The 15055-nt window shown below is 35.4% G+C and overlaps 2 protein-coding genes across 3 annotated transcripts; both read right to left on the bottom strand.

The window, feature by feature from the left end:
• Positions 1 to 7017: 7017 nt before the first annotated feature.
• Positions 7018 to 8123, bottom strand: LOC141835714 (uncharacterized). The gene is made up of 2 exons (XM_074723088.1): positions 7677 to 8123; positions 7018 to 7583 (listed from the first exon to the last, which is right to left on the bottom strand). Exons 1-2 carry the CDS (start codon positions 8119 to 8121, stop codon positions 7264 to 7266), a joined length of 765 nt encoding a protein of 254 aa, XP_074579189.1. The 5' UTR covers positions 8122 to 8123; the 3' UTR covers positions 7018 to 7263.
• Positions 8124 to 9072: 949 nt separating this feature from the next.
• On the bottom strand, positions 9073 to 14321 carry LOC141836296 (ferrochelatase-1, chloroplastic-like). Of its 2 annotated transcripts, none has more exons than XM_074723754.1 (11): positions 14107 to 14321; positions 13630 to 13736; positions 13382 to 13455; positions 13113 to 13297; positions 12351 to 12494; positions 12049 to 12150; positions 11541 to 11644; positions 11327 to 11453; positions 10811 to 10963; positions 10522 to 10622; positions 9073 to 9615 (listed from the first exon to the last, which is right to left on the bottom strand). In XM_074723754.1, the coding sequence occupies exons 2-11, from the start codon at positions 13704 to 13706 to the stop codon at positions 9297 to 9299; spliced, it is 1386 nt and encodes a 461-aa protein (XP_074579855.1). In that variant the 5' UTR covers positions 13707 to 13736; positions 14107 to 14321; the 3' UTR covers positions 9073 to 9296. The 2 variants fall into 2 exon arrangements, with proteins under 2 accessions (XP_074579855.1, XP_074579856.1); XM_074723755.1 differs by having other exon boundaries at positions 13382 to 13449.
• Positions 14322 to 15055: the final 734 nt, after the last annotated feature.

Here is a 15055-nt window from a genome sequence, read left to right as displayed (position 1 = left end):
TTTTTTAAAAAAAATCTTATTTAAGAAATAAATTAACTCTTCTTTTTTATTTAGGAAAAAATACTCTTTATTATTAAGAAACATACATTTTTAAATTTAATTAATTTTAAAAAATGTTATTTAATAATAAATTAACTTTTCTTTCCAAAGATAACAACAAACTATTTATTAACTGTTCTTATTTATTTACTCTTCTTTCTTATTCCAGAAAAAACACTCTTTATTATTAAGAGAACGTGTATTTTTAAATTTAAATCTTATTTAATAAATAAATTAAATCTTCTTTCCTATCCAGTAAAAAACACTATTTATTATTCAGAAAATATACGTTTTTAAATTTAATTAATTTAAAAAATCTTATTTAATAAATTAATTAACTCTTCTTTCTTATCCGGGAAAAAACACTCTTTATTATTAAAAGAACACGTGTTTTTTAATTTAATTATTTTTTTTAAAAAAACATCTTATTTAATAAATAACTTAACTCTTCTTTTCTATCTGGGGAAAAACACTCTTTATTATTAATAGAAAATGCGTTTTGAAATTTAATTAATTAAAAAAAAAATTCACTCTTATTTAATAAATAAATTAACTCTTCTTTCCTATCTGAGGAAAAACACTCTTTATTATTCAACCCTGTTTTACGCTTACAAACAGAAATTAACCAGATAAAGTCTGAATTCTGAAAGCAAATTGTTCAACCTGTTTTACGCTTACAACCAAAAAGCAAATAAACGAGGTCCAGAAGTAGCATCATGAATTAAAATTTCTCCTACGGCATGCAGTGGGCTCATCAGGAACAGGCAAGTTAGAGGGAGTTGTCGGACCTCACGGGCGGTGGCAACTGGCAACAGTAACACGATCCCTGAGAAATCTCTGCGGTGGTTCCAAGCAAGGCCTGTCACCCACCTCGCCACCACCGATGATTTTCCGCCTCCTACCGACTACCGGCGAGGGGGATTGCTCTGGAATCCACGCCCGAAGGTCCGCCCAGAACGTGTATGCGGGGGTGAGATGGAAGGAGGTCCTCGTTGAACACGCGAAGTTCCAGGCCTCGCTGGATGGTGGGTTTGGGCTTGCGACCCAGGGCCCGGCGCTGCGATAGGCGTGAGTTCTCCAGGATCAGCGAAGCGCATGTTGAAAATCCTATTTGCATCGGCCTGAGGATCTCCCCCATCGGGATTTTCTCCGCCAGCCGCAATCGGTACTCTCGGGGGTGTCCGAGCAGGTGACTCAAGGACCATTGTTGCCCAGAGGTCTCGAAAGATAGGAGTGTATTCTTCAGGATCACCGAAGCGCATGTTAAAAATCCTATTTTTATAGGCCTGAGGATCTGCCCCACCGGGATTTTCTCCGCCAGCCGCATCGGGTTTTTTATAGGCCTGAGCAGGTGGCTGAAGTTCCACTGTTTTCAAGAGACCTCGAAGTCGTTTGGCTGCACGCCCTTCCCTGACATTCTCGAACTGCCCGATCTTCGCATTCACATATTCCTGAAGTTGATTCTGTCTCTCACCCTGCATGATAAAGTCTAGGAGATGTCGCTGCCTAACTACCTCACCAAAGACCTCAACGGCATCAGCTGCATTTTCTTCGCTCCGATCCGCGCTTGCAAAGTTGTTAACCAGACATGCATTTAGGTACTCAGTCCAGCATTGCTGATTGAACTCAAACTCTTCTAACGGCATATACTCCCCACAAGGAATACACTTCCGACGAGCGGCGGCCAGTTCGTTCTCCATAGCAGATTTATTGAAGTGGATAAGAGTCTATGAAATCAAAATAATACCCTCTCCATAATGATCAATTATAAATTTTTAATTTACCTTTTTTATAGATGATCATAAACTAAACTAAGATGATTGAACCCACAACTAAAAAAGAACATCCATCCATCTTTCCAATTTCTCAACTCTAGCGAGATTCAATACGCATCAATTTGCACGTCTAGTCTTAGAGGTAGGTAGTAGGTAGCAACCCTGCGCTAACTAGCGACATATATTATTAAATAAGTAATTAGCTAGCTAGCTTGCTTGGCACAATAGGGACCTCCAGGGCCTCCGAAATAAAACAATACGGAACCTCGGCCCGGTATGACGCTGTAACAATGATTGGCGGTGGCGAAGAGGCGCGCACGGGCGCCGGCATTGCCGCCTTGTGGGACCAAGTTGTTTGACGGGGTCAAGATGTACACAGATCCGAAGTTGGCTGCCTTGGCCCATCCCGCCTCAGCCACGAAGCCACTGCCCATGTGCGTCGTCGTGTGACGCCCCTGGTTCCACGTGTTCAGCACCGAACCGCCCCACTTCACCTGCTTCGCCTCCTGAAATTTCACGCCCTCACCTCCGAACAACTTTGCCGGCCAATAACCTACCGGCTCCCCTTTCACTACCACCCACCAATTCCACTCCTTCTCGTCCTGTCGATCAATATATACAAACAAAAATTGTATATTATATATATTTTTTAAGCTTTAATTATATATATTGGAGAGTATATATATATATATATACCTTGTAAACTGATACTGAGACGGCGAATTGTGCGCCGTTGTAGGATGAGAGAGGGGTCAGAATAAGTCCCGGCGCAAACTTTTTACTGACTTGGACGAAGCCTGGGCAGAGTAAGTTATAGCAACCTGTCTTTCCATACCCATCTTCCTGCATGCGCGCAGTAATTAACATGAATCCATCAGACAGCTAGCTAAATGCATATATGCATGCACGCATGCCCTTTTGGTTTTTATCAATATGCATGGTCGATCGAATTGATTCAAGATCATTTGGCAACCAGTCGAATTACGATCGAGTTTAATTATAAACATTAATTAATACTGCAATATGTTTTAGAAGCTGTTAGTTTTAAAGCCATGCATATTTGTGAGCACGAAATTAAAATGATTAACAGAAAACTCACTGTCCAAAAAGTGTACAGCCGAGTTTTTTGATCCCCAAATAACTCTGGATTCACCTGCATGCCAAAGTAATAATTTATGATGTAATTCATCAATCTTTATAAATCATTATATAAGTAAACCACAGAACGGCTGCATGCCAAACATACTGCTGAAGAAATGCATGTGTTCATATACAGTGCATGGAATTATTGTTTCAGTTAATTAGTTTTCAATGATATGATGTTGTGGATATATACAATTAGCCACTAATTAAATAATTAATGGAAATTATGCTTACTGTCCAGCCAGCTTCAACGTAGTAATTCACGCCGTCTGATATCTCAATAGCACTGTGACTCCACTCATTAGGTTCCACGGGAATATTCCAAACATTAATCTCAGCTTTTGCTCCAGTGTAAGGTCCTCCGATTTGAATGGCTCCTGATTGCTGATGATCACAATTAAAGGAAATCAATTAATTATTGAAGAAGAATTCATTAATTATTTTGTATTTTATACATCTTAAAACTTCTACATTTAATTCCATGGAGGAACCATTGATGATCGATAAAGAGCATCATGATCGATCCTGATGAAATTGAACAACCAAAAGGAAGTCCTCCATTGGAAACTCCCTATTTAGAGGCCCTCAGATATATATATATATATATAGGATTTGCATTCTAAATGATCGACTTACATCAATGGTTCCACCATTAGTGTTACGTGTTCCAAAGTTTTCTAAGGATGCAACTCTACGTAGATCGCTCATCTGAACTCTTCTAATTGGGACTGTTCCTGGTGGACAACTCTCGATATTTTGAGTTGCGTGCTCAGCTATTGTTTGATTGTTATGGTCTTCTTCCACCTCTGGTATGAAGCTTGGTTTCATCTATAAATATTATACACACAAGGAAATTGTTATTAGTTTTTAATAATGAGAGTATAAATATATATATAAAAAAAACATATTCTATAAAGACATCCTAGCTTCAGTACTTTAATATTCTATATGAAAAAAATCTATAAATCTTGAAGGGTCTGTATGACATACAAAAAAAGAGAACTTTTTGTTTAATTTTCTAAAATTTAAATTTCAAGAAAAATACTTACAAAAGCCCATAAAATTAAAGAAACAAAAGCCAATTAATTAAACCTGAATTTTGTGATCCTTGAGCAAGGGGTGGTCAAGAGCAGGCTGCTTATAGATATCAACACAATCAATTACTTCTCCATCTGCACTCTGTAATGTACCAAAAAAAAAAAAAAAAAGTTTTGTCCTTGTTTAGATATTTGTTTATGTAAAATTAGATGATAAATTACAACAAGTTAAAGTATTACCGTCATGGTTTTAACTGCAGGTTTGTTCAGGCGTTTTAAATGCACTTCTAGTTCATGATCAGATTGGCCTTTCACCACCACAGTACAGGTTATGGATACAAGGAACAGAAGCCACAAAATATTTGATATCAGATAAATAAACAATACTTGTGTTCTATCCATCATGTCACTGTTCCAGTTACAGACCTGCAAATTATCCAATCAACAAGTGTTATAAATCTCTATAACATTTATTACATAAATTCTTTCGGAAATAATATGCTGTCGACATGATTGGGCTTCTTAGTGCTTTTAGTTAGTAGCTAGGGGAAAGAAAGGAGATGGCAAGAGAATTTTGATAATTTTAAAACTTTACTGAGCATTTTAATTAGATTGCTATGAACTTCTGACTAAAATTTGTCACCAACAGTAATGCCTCAATACAAATGGAGCAAAAGCAATATAATATGTGAAGAAGTTAGAAAAAATTCCTCTACTCTTACACTTCCTTCTGCCTAAAAATAAAATGTTTCCTTAGACGTATTTTCTTCCACCTTTGACCTTTCCTTCGCGCAGGAAACTCGTGAATTAAAGTAGAAGAAATGCTACTGCGTACTTACGCAGTATTGGCTCGAGATGACAGGTTGAAGGTGGCTCTGGTAAAGCTCATTAATTTAAAGGGCAACCCTGCGGATGAGCTGTAATATCATTAATTAACTATTTAACTGAATGCTGCAGACACTGACAGAATACAGGTCAGCTAGGAATTTTATTTAGTAAATAAATTAACTTTTCTTTCCTATCCGAAAAGAAAAGCACTTAGATCATGCCTTTTAAATTTAATTATTTTTTTTAAAAATCTTATTTAATTATTTAATTAATTTTTCTTTCCTATCCGGAAAAAAAACACTTAGAACATGCCATTTTAAATTTAATTAATTTTTTTAATAAAAATATTATTTAATAAATAAATTAACTTTTCTTTCCTATCCGGAAAGAAAAACACTTAATGCATGCCTTTTTAAATTTAATTATTTTTTAAAAAAATCTTATTTAAGAAATAAATTAACTCTTCTTTTTTATTTAGGAAAACATTCTCTTTATTATTAGGAAAACATACATTTTTAAATTTAATTAATAAAAAATGTTATTTAATAATAAATTAACTTTTCTTTCCAAAGAAACAAAAAACTATTTATTAACTCTTCTTATTTATTAACTCTTCTTTCTTATTCCAGAAAAAACACTATTTATTATTAAGAGAACGTGTATTTTTAAATTTAAATCTTATTTAATAAATAAATTAAATCTTCTTTCCTATCCAGTAAAAAACACTATTTATTATTCAGAAAATATACGTTTTTAAATTTAATTAATTTAAAAAATCTTATTTAATAAATTAATTAACTCTTCTTTTTTATCTGAGGAAAATACTCTTTATTAGAATGAGAACATGCGTTTTGAAATTTAATTAATTAAAAAAAACTAATTTAATAAATAAATTAATTCTTCTTTCCTATCTTGGGGAAAACACTCTTTATTATTAAGAGAGCATATTTTTAAAATTAATTAATTAAAAAAAATCTTATTTAATAAATAAATTAACTCTTCTTTCCTATCCGGAAAATACACTCTTTATTAAGAGAACAAAAATTTTTAATTAATAAATAAATTAACTCTTCTTTCTTCTCTAGAAAAAAAAACACTAAAGAGATCATGAGTTTTTAAATTTAATTAATTTAAAATCTTTAAATTTAATTTATTTTAAAAATCTTATTTAATAAATAAATTAACTCTTCTTTCGAGAAAAATAGTCTTTATTATTATGAGAACATGTATTTTAAATTTAATTATTTTTTTTAAAAAAATCTTGTTTAATAAATAAATTAACTCTTGGTTCTTATTAAAAAAACACTTTATTATTAGGAGAACATGAATTTTTTAAATTTAATTAATAAAAAAACTTATTTAATAAATAAATGAACTCTTCTTAATTTCATATCCATGGGACTGGACCGACCATGCACAGGGATTGAGTCCATGAGACTGACTGAGATTTATTATTTTTTTTTAGAGAACAAAAATCTTAGTTAATAAATAATTAGCTCTTCTTTCCTATCCAAAAAAAACACTAAAGAGAACCTCAGTTATAATTTAATTAATTTTAAAATTTTAAATTTAATTAATTTTTCAAATATTATTTAATAAATAAATAAACTAAAAAATAGTCTTTATTATTAAGAGAAATGTGTTTTTAAATTTAATTAATTTGTAAAAAATCTTATTTAATGAATAAATTAACTCTTGGTTCTTATAAAAAACACTTTATTATTAAGAGAACATGCATTTTTAAATTTAATTAAATTAAAAATAAATTAATTATTCTTTCCTATCCAGAAAAAACACCCTTTATTATTAAGAGAACATGCGTTATTAAATTTAATTAATTAAAAAAATCTTATATAATAAATAAATTAACCCTTCCTTTTTATCCGAGAAAAACCACTCTTTATTATTAAGAGAACATGCGTTTTGAAATTTAAATATTTTTTAAAAAAATCTTATTTAATAAATAAATTAACTTTTCTTTCCCATTAGGGGGAAACACTCTTTATTATTAAGAGAATATGAGTTTTTAAATTTAATTAAATTTTTGAAAGAATCTTAATTAATAAATAAATTAACTCTTCTTTCCTATCTAGGAAAAAACACTCTTTATTATTCAACCCTGTTTTACGCTAACAAACAGAAATTAACCAGATAAAGTCAGAATTCTGAAAGCAAATTGTTCAAACCCTGTTTTACGCTTACAACCAAAAAGCAAATCAAAGAGGTCCAGAAGTAGCATCATGAATTAAAATTTCTCGTACGGCATGCAGTGGGCTCATCAGGAACAGGCAAGTTAGAGGGGAGTTGTAGGACTTCACGGGCGGTGGCCACTGGCAACAGTACAGTAAAACGATCCCTGAGAAATCTCTGCGGGGGTTCCAAGCATGCAAGCATCTGCGTAACAGTCACCCACCTCGCCACCGCCGATGATTTTACAGCTCCTACCGACTACGGGCGAGGGGATTGCCCTGGAATCCACGCCCGAAGGTCTTCCCAGAACGTGTATGCGGGGGTGAGATGCAAGGAGGTCCTTGTTGAACACGCGAAGTTCGAGGCCTCGCTGGATGGTGGGTTTGGGCTTGCGCCCCAGGGCCCGGCGCTGCGATAGGAGTGTGTTCTCCAGGATCAGCGAAGCGCATGTTAAAATTCCTATCTGCATCGGCCTGAGGATCTACCCCATCGGGATTTTCTCCGCCAGCAGCAATCGGTACTCTCGGTGGTGTCTGAGCAGGTGACTCAAGGCTCACTGTTTCCCAGAGGTCTCGAAACATAGGAGTGAATTCTCCAGGATCAGCGAAGCGTATGTTAAAAATCCAATCTGCATCGGCCTGAAGTTCCACTGTTTTCAAGAGACCTCGAAGTCGTTTGGCTGCACGCCCTTCCCTGACATTCTTGAACTGCCCGATCTTCGCATTCACATATTCCTGAAGTTGATTCTGTCTCTCACCCTGCATGATAAAGTCTAGGAGATGTCGCCGCCTAACTACCTCACCAAAGACCTCAACTGCATCAGCTGCATTTTCTTCGTTCCGATCCGCGCTTGCAAAGTTGTTAACCAGACATGCATTTAGGTACTCAGTCCAGCATTGCTGATTGAACTCAAACTCTTCTAACGGCATATACTCCCCACAAGGAATACACTTCCGACGAGCGGCGGCCAGTTCGTTCTCCATAGCCGCTTTGGCATCACGCAGTTGCGACTCTAAATCTGCAATGACAAACTCATGGCGCTCACGGACATCGCCAATCTCATTAGCATAATCCGTCCTTTGACCATCAAACTTAGCCATCCAACTCATGAGGACTCCTGATGTAGGTCAGGAATGTAAAAAATCAGATTCATCAAATGTCCAAGATGATTAAAAGAAAAATATGGAAGGCAACCAAAAAAATAAATTACCTTAGAAATGAAGACAAGACAAGACAAAAAAAAAAAACTTGAGACTAAGGGAAACTTGAGGGTTCATCCCTTTAAATACTACAATCTAGATTTACTTCTTTAATAGAGTAGTTGACTATTGAAAATATAAATTATGAAAAGATTAAAATCATTTTTTCCTGTTATAGTTTCAATAGATTTTTTGTACTTCCAATGTGATATAATTATAGTTTCAAGTAGTCATGCATCTTGGTTTCCAACAAAAAGCAACTTCAAAGAATATGATTTCCAATGGTAAAACTGAGCAGCTGTCATGCCTCTAATGGTCTGAAAGATTCGTTGATTGATCCTTCAAAGATATTGTTCATTTTCGATGAAGTATCATGAGTATCTTCATGAATACCATTATTACCATCTTTATAGTTAATGGATCACTATCATGAATACCATCTTCATGAATACGATCTGGTCGGATCTGATTTCAGGAAAAACTCGTTCGGATCTATTTTATTGGGCCATGTAAAAGTACATTCGATCCGAAAAATGAATTTGATTTCAAGCTGTTTGTGGTGGTTATTGGAATTGTTTACGATTTGTATTTGCAAGATTATGAAAAAATAGTCACTATATCTGTTAAACTCAAGCCCCTCTTTAGATATTCCACCCATTCAATCAGATATGAGACCAATATGAAGTACGGATAAAAGAAACGGTATTTATGACAATATGGGAAAAAATACATCTATTGTATTTCTTGATAATCATATTGATAAAAACAATAGAACAAGTTTAATCCCAACAAATGGTCTCCAACATTATTTTGAAGCACAATCAGAGTTCAACTATAAGGTATCTGATCACATTTGAGTGATGTAGAAAGTGATTTTGATCTAGATACTAAATTTTCAGAGTTCTGACAGGTATAGAATCATATCAAATCATGTTTTGAGTTTAAGGCAGCTACATGAATCTAATGCTAGACTTTATGCAAAACTACATCCCTGATCAAACCATGTGCTTGGAAGCCATCACTTTCAGAGACGACTTGGGGGTTCAACAAAATCCTTAAGTGTATATTTGGCCAAAATTGGTGCATTAGAAGAGGGAATTCCTAAATGCAGAAAGCACCCTAGGAGACAACAACAAAAAAAGTGCAAAAAATGAGCCAAAAAGAAAGCTGATCGCATATTGCAGAGGATCTATCTCAGTCTCGGTTGGAGTGGAACTACTCTTTGCATCCAAGATTGAAGCAGATGGAAGAGCTTCAACAACAGCATCTGCAAGATCAGAGATGAAGGAAGAGGTGCAACCCAGAGCTGGCACCCTGCCCCAGTTCTCAATGCCTGATTCCAGAGCTAAGTGTTTGTACTCCATGTCAATCTCTTCAAGAGTTTCAATATGCTCACTGACAAAGCTGTAAAGAAGCAAGAACAGGATATCAATATCATTCACAATCACCAAATATACGAACTAGTTAAACAACCCTTTTCCAGCATGACACAATTTTTCCCTTTAAATTACTGTGTAAAGGTTGCTACTGCATGTAGTGGACCTTTGTGACTATCAAAAGTAGCATGTGTGCTAGATTAAGATGGCGATACATAATTAGTTAAGAAACTAAAATAACACCCTATGGGGGTAGTTTACAGCTTTCATACTGTTACTATAGGACAAATGCCTACCCAACACTTGGATCTATCTTTACCCAAACTTTTATTGATTAACAACAACATTACAACTTGTCTTATGGTTACTAAAAAGTTTTTGGATATCAATAGGACCTTACTAGATGGTCATCTTAATGTGGCTGATTTACCCTCCTTTTCTAATAGTTTTGCTGCTGCTCTACCTCATTATCCACCATTTTCATATTTCCTAATTTACTATGATATGCAGATCAAAACCTCAGATAAATCTAACAAAAAATTGAGAAATTTCTTCTAGTACATTTGTTGTATAACAAGTGGGTCTTTTTATCCCAAAGTTGAGCTTGAGGTCTTAATTTCTTTTTAAATGATTCTCCTATCAAGTTTAGCTTCACTGAACAAAAAAAAAACAGTTTCCATCAAATTCTAATTTTTAAGTCAATTTTGGCATACAAACATATAAAGCACATTCAAGCATGGGCTACAAAAACCTGATGTGTGACATGATCGTAAGTGCCTCAAAGAAATACTTCCTACAAATTTAGCTGATGAATTAATGCAGCATATGATTCTTCACAAACTGCAACTGATTGGCCAAAAACTTTGTATAACCATACAACAATTCAGCTGAATCTGGAAAAGATTTGAGGACAAGGTTAGACAGAACAAGTTACCTTATAGGGATTGCAAGAAGGCTCTTTACACCTTTCTGACCAAGCTCGACAATGACTTCATCAGTATACGGCTTTAACCACTGAACAGGACCAACTCGACTCTGCAATGGGTAAAAAATTACATGAACAAACAACAAACCGAACAGAAAAATCTCTAACAAATCATGAGATGTTGGTAAATGACATGAATATTCCTTTAAAATATATTATAAACTTACATAATAGCACCACTAATAATTGGAAAACAACTTGCTGTTGGCGTGTTGAAAAGATAGATAAGTTACTAAACCTGATAAGCTAGAGTGTGTGCATTGTTGATTCCTCGTGATTTTAATTCGGCCATGATCAAGGTGATACAATCCTCCATCTGATCCCTGTATGGATCACCTGCATCCTTGACATAACTAAGTGGAACTCCATGTGCACTGAAGAATATCATGACCTGCATCAACAACCAAGGAGAAAAAAAGTAATAATTATGCACAAATAAGAACAAATATAGCCTATTTCATCAGACCACTAAACCAAATGGCAAAAATATGGAAAACCAACTACATTATGCTTTATTTCATCCTGGTTTTTCTATTGACTCTATGCTAGATTTTAAATGCCTAAACCAAAAGTTTAACATCTTAAGCACCACCAGACGACCTCACTGATCTGAGAATGTGGGACCAGAGCATGGATAAGAAAAGAAAAGCTCACAAACCATGATTAGCAAGCAAAGAAAAACTCTCATCATGCATAAATGTGGCATTAATTAATAAAGTGGAGAAAGTTATTTCAACATTAATCAAACAGTTACCTCTTCAGGCTTAGTAAACTTCTGCAGTTCAATTTCAATCAATTCAGACATTGACTTGATGTAACCTTCACGTTGATACCATGATTCAATAATAGATATTGGTAATCTTGAAAAATAATCATCTTCCCTACAATATGTCGTGTCACAGTAAGCAAACAAGAACAAAGCTTAGGCAGCTGATAACATTTAACTAAGAACCAAGAGGTGTATCCACCTGATAATGCTCTGTAGTACACGGATGCTAGAACCACTAGTAGATATGGAGAACTGAGGGTAAAGAGGAAGTACAACAAGCTTTGTTATCTTGTCCTTCTTTACCTGTCATCAGATAGGTGACTAATAAGAATCCAACTTAGCTGAAGAATTTGGAGAATATCAACTCAAGCAAGAACTTGTAGGTAACAGTGTAGCTACCATTGCTATGAGTATGATTAATCAAATAACAGATAATCACTTTGAGATTGAACCAATTCTACTGTAGCATTTGCACAATGTGTAGTAACTTCTTCTATCAGTATAAATTTGCATAACTAACAGTATGAAAATGCATGAAAATTGCCACCGAATGGAGAAATAAGGAAGGTTTTGCTTCTAAGAGTGATGTAAACATGATGCATAGCTTCAGGATTCAACAATCAAAGGCATCACAAAAGCAATTAATAGATAATGAGAAACACACAAGACAATTACAGAGCTTAGAGCATACAAATGAAGCTAAATACCTGATGAAGAGCTTCCTCAGTAAAAGGCTTCCAGTATCTCATGCCGACATATACATTGGCATTCAGATCCTTGTCTTTGAGAGCTAGTTTTAGTGCTTCTGCCTGATTTTTTTTTTTAATTTAAATTCAATTATGTCAACCACAGGAAAATTTTCCAAAATGACAAATGAGAGAGACAGCTTTAGATTCAAAATGAAATTCTGCCAACATTTTAGCTCAGATATCTTTCCTTTGGGGAAAAAATGATTTACATGTAAAATTCCTTTCAGTAAGAAATAGCTGCAAGAAAACAGATTATGGACCTGCTCATCAGTTATCCTCCTTAAAGGTGACCCACCACCAATAGCAGCATAACCCTCCTTACTTTTTGGAGCTCTGACAACTGAAATCAGCTTGGCCAGAGGTCGTTGAAGAAACTGAAATAACCTAGGAAGTCGTATTATATCCTAAAACAAAACCATGAGAAAAACAAAACATCTTAGGTAAAGCAACTAGTAAAATAAGAAAAGATTAAACTCAAAATTTTGTTTTATATAACATGAAGAACATGTGCACTAAAGTTCTTGCAAGAAGAAGAGGATAGAATATAGCATATAAACATTTGATTTATCCCATGCATTTTGAAATCATGCCCATATTTAGTAATTGAACAATCTGAACTAATGTTTCTGATGGTGCAACAACTGTGTAGCTATTGCTGCATGCCTTCCAACTAAAATACTATCAGTGATAGCCTCAATCAAGGGGGGTAAAAACCACTATAGCAGCTTCACTCTCCAGAACTCTCTTTTTAAGTCTTATTCTTTGTGCTCGATGTCCTTGCGTATTGCCAAACTTATCACATCAGTATAGAACAGAGTTTCAAATGCTTCTACCCAGCAGTGGCGGCTTAAATAAACAATTTAAGATCTGATTACTACAATATGAAGCAGACTAAAGGAAACGACAAACACTGCATTGGCAAAATCCGAACAACTAAGCACACAAGGGCATGGATGAGATGACAATATATGTTATTCACCTCTATAACATAGCAAAAGTTGGCATTTGGCAGAATAACTTACTGGATCAGCAAATAAATTATACAGGAATGGTTGAACATCATTAAGAGTCTCTGGACCACCAAGGTTCAACAGCAACACACCGACCTTTTCTTCAGCAGTACTTGAAGCAATTTGGGGGAAATTCAGATCATGAAGATATGCCTCAGTGGAACATTTTATACTTCCGGCATGGTTGTGCTTCTTGACTGGAATATGAATAGATTGAGAAAAATTCCACTTGATGACATCAGATATAAGACTAAATAAGGCAAATGAACTTAATGGCCTACCAATTTTCTGAAGACCATAGTTAGGGAAGTTAGAAGTGAACTTGGCACAAGATACCGAAGTACTTCCCCTGAGCCTCGACATGAAAGAAAATTTACCTCTTAGCACATCTTTAAGGATGCAATGAGAATCGTAATCAAAGACCAAGGAGGTAAATAACAACCACGAAATAATTTCATAACTAAAAAGAGGAATCCACTTGAAAAATATAAGGTAGGAAACATTCAAGGAGAGGAATAGTAACGCTCACAAATGTTTAGAGACAGTGCTCCGATTCCTAAGTTTGAGGAGGTTGGTTTGAGCAACCGCAGAATTCACAGCTTCCATGTGTCAAGCGCAGATCAATCAAAATTCCGTCTGATGAGCAAGAAAAAAAATGGGGAAAAAAGGATTAAGATCTAACAACAATCATAATCTATCATATCAAAACTATAAGATAAAATAAAGCGCTAAAGCAAATGCAACTCCATGTGGTTCTCATATACAAGTGTAGGATCAAATAAATAGAACGGATCATCTGTGAACAAATCAGAATTTTTCAATCTTAGTTCCAAGTCAACTCGCCGTGTCCGACCCAACAAATACTCTATCTAATTGATAGAAAAATCTAACTACGATTCCAGCAACAATATTGCATCAGTACTAAACTTTACAGATACAGAAGTAGATCCAGAGAAATCCAAAAAAGGAAAAAAAAAAAGGCGAGGAGAAGTGGAAGAAGGCGCACCTTTCAATCGATCAAAACTCCAAAAACTTCAGATGGATTAGGGTTAGCAGTGGATCGCCGAATCGGAGGAGAACCAGAAGAAGCGAGAAGGCGAACCGCGGCGAGAGAGGTGCATCAAAACGAAACGTTAGCAGGTGCGTGGTTGCTTCGTTGCGGTCAAATTAAGCGACCGGAGATTCGCCTTCTCTCCCGTTACATCATGGCGACCAAATCCCCCAACCAAACCAGCTAACTAAACGGGGAGGGTCAAAGGGAAGACGCAGGACCCGGTTATTGGATCGGTTGCTAGACGTGGGCCCCGAAGTTGTTTTCGCGGGGTCCTTCATCTTGTCAATCAACAGCGGGGTGAACTTCCTGGCAGCGGATGATGAGCCAACCGCAGTTCTACGGGCAGAGACTAAAAATTTTCATTCCACTCCGAACATTTATACAACTTTTTATGAAGCGCTTGTAGTTTTAAAATGATATCTCTTTTAGTTTTCAAGCTTCCTCTAAAATTCTATTTAGACACATATTTGTCTTTTTTTTTATTTAGTAGTTAAATTTTATGATCCAATTAATTTATTTCAAAAGTAATGATCATCAGGATAAATCAGAAAACGTCATCATTAGAGAAAAAAGTTCTTAAGATGTATCGAGTTCTTAAGAGGTCGGCTACCGGAATATCGCGCGGAGGGACAAAAAGCCCGTCGTGGGGTCGGGATGTCCATCGTGAAGCAGTTGGTGCCGGAGATGCGCAGTGGCCGTTGCTTTTGGTCCGTCCTTATTTTATCGAATTCTGGCATCATCTTCGAAAAGGTAGTTGTCTCCACAGTGCCTGAAATCATATCTCTATTTCACGAACAGTTAACAAATTGTTTGTCGTGACTATGCTGTCAATTGTTTTGGGGATCTCTCCCAGCAGTCGAGGTTTTGTTTCTTATACACTATTCACTTGTCAAAATTTGGT

This window comes from Curcuma longa, chromosome 10, assembly GCF_044706935.1.
Source record: "Curcuma longa cultivar G26 ecotype Majalengka, Jawa Barat chromosome 10, ITB_CL_G26_1.1, whole genome shotgun sequence".
In the NCBI taxonomy this organism is placed as follows: domain Eukaryota; kingdom Viridiplantae; phylum Streptophyta; class Magnoliopsida; order Zingiberales; family Zingiberaceae; genus Curcuma; species Curcuma longa.
The sequence above is the reverse complement of the archived record's forward strand: the minus strand, read 5'-3'. Positions and strand labels throughout refer to the sequence as shown.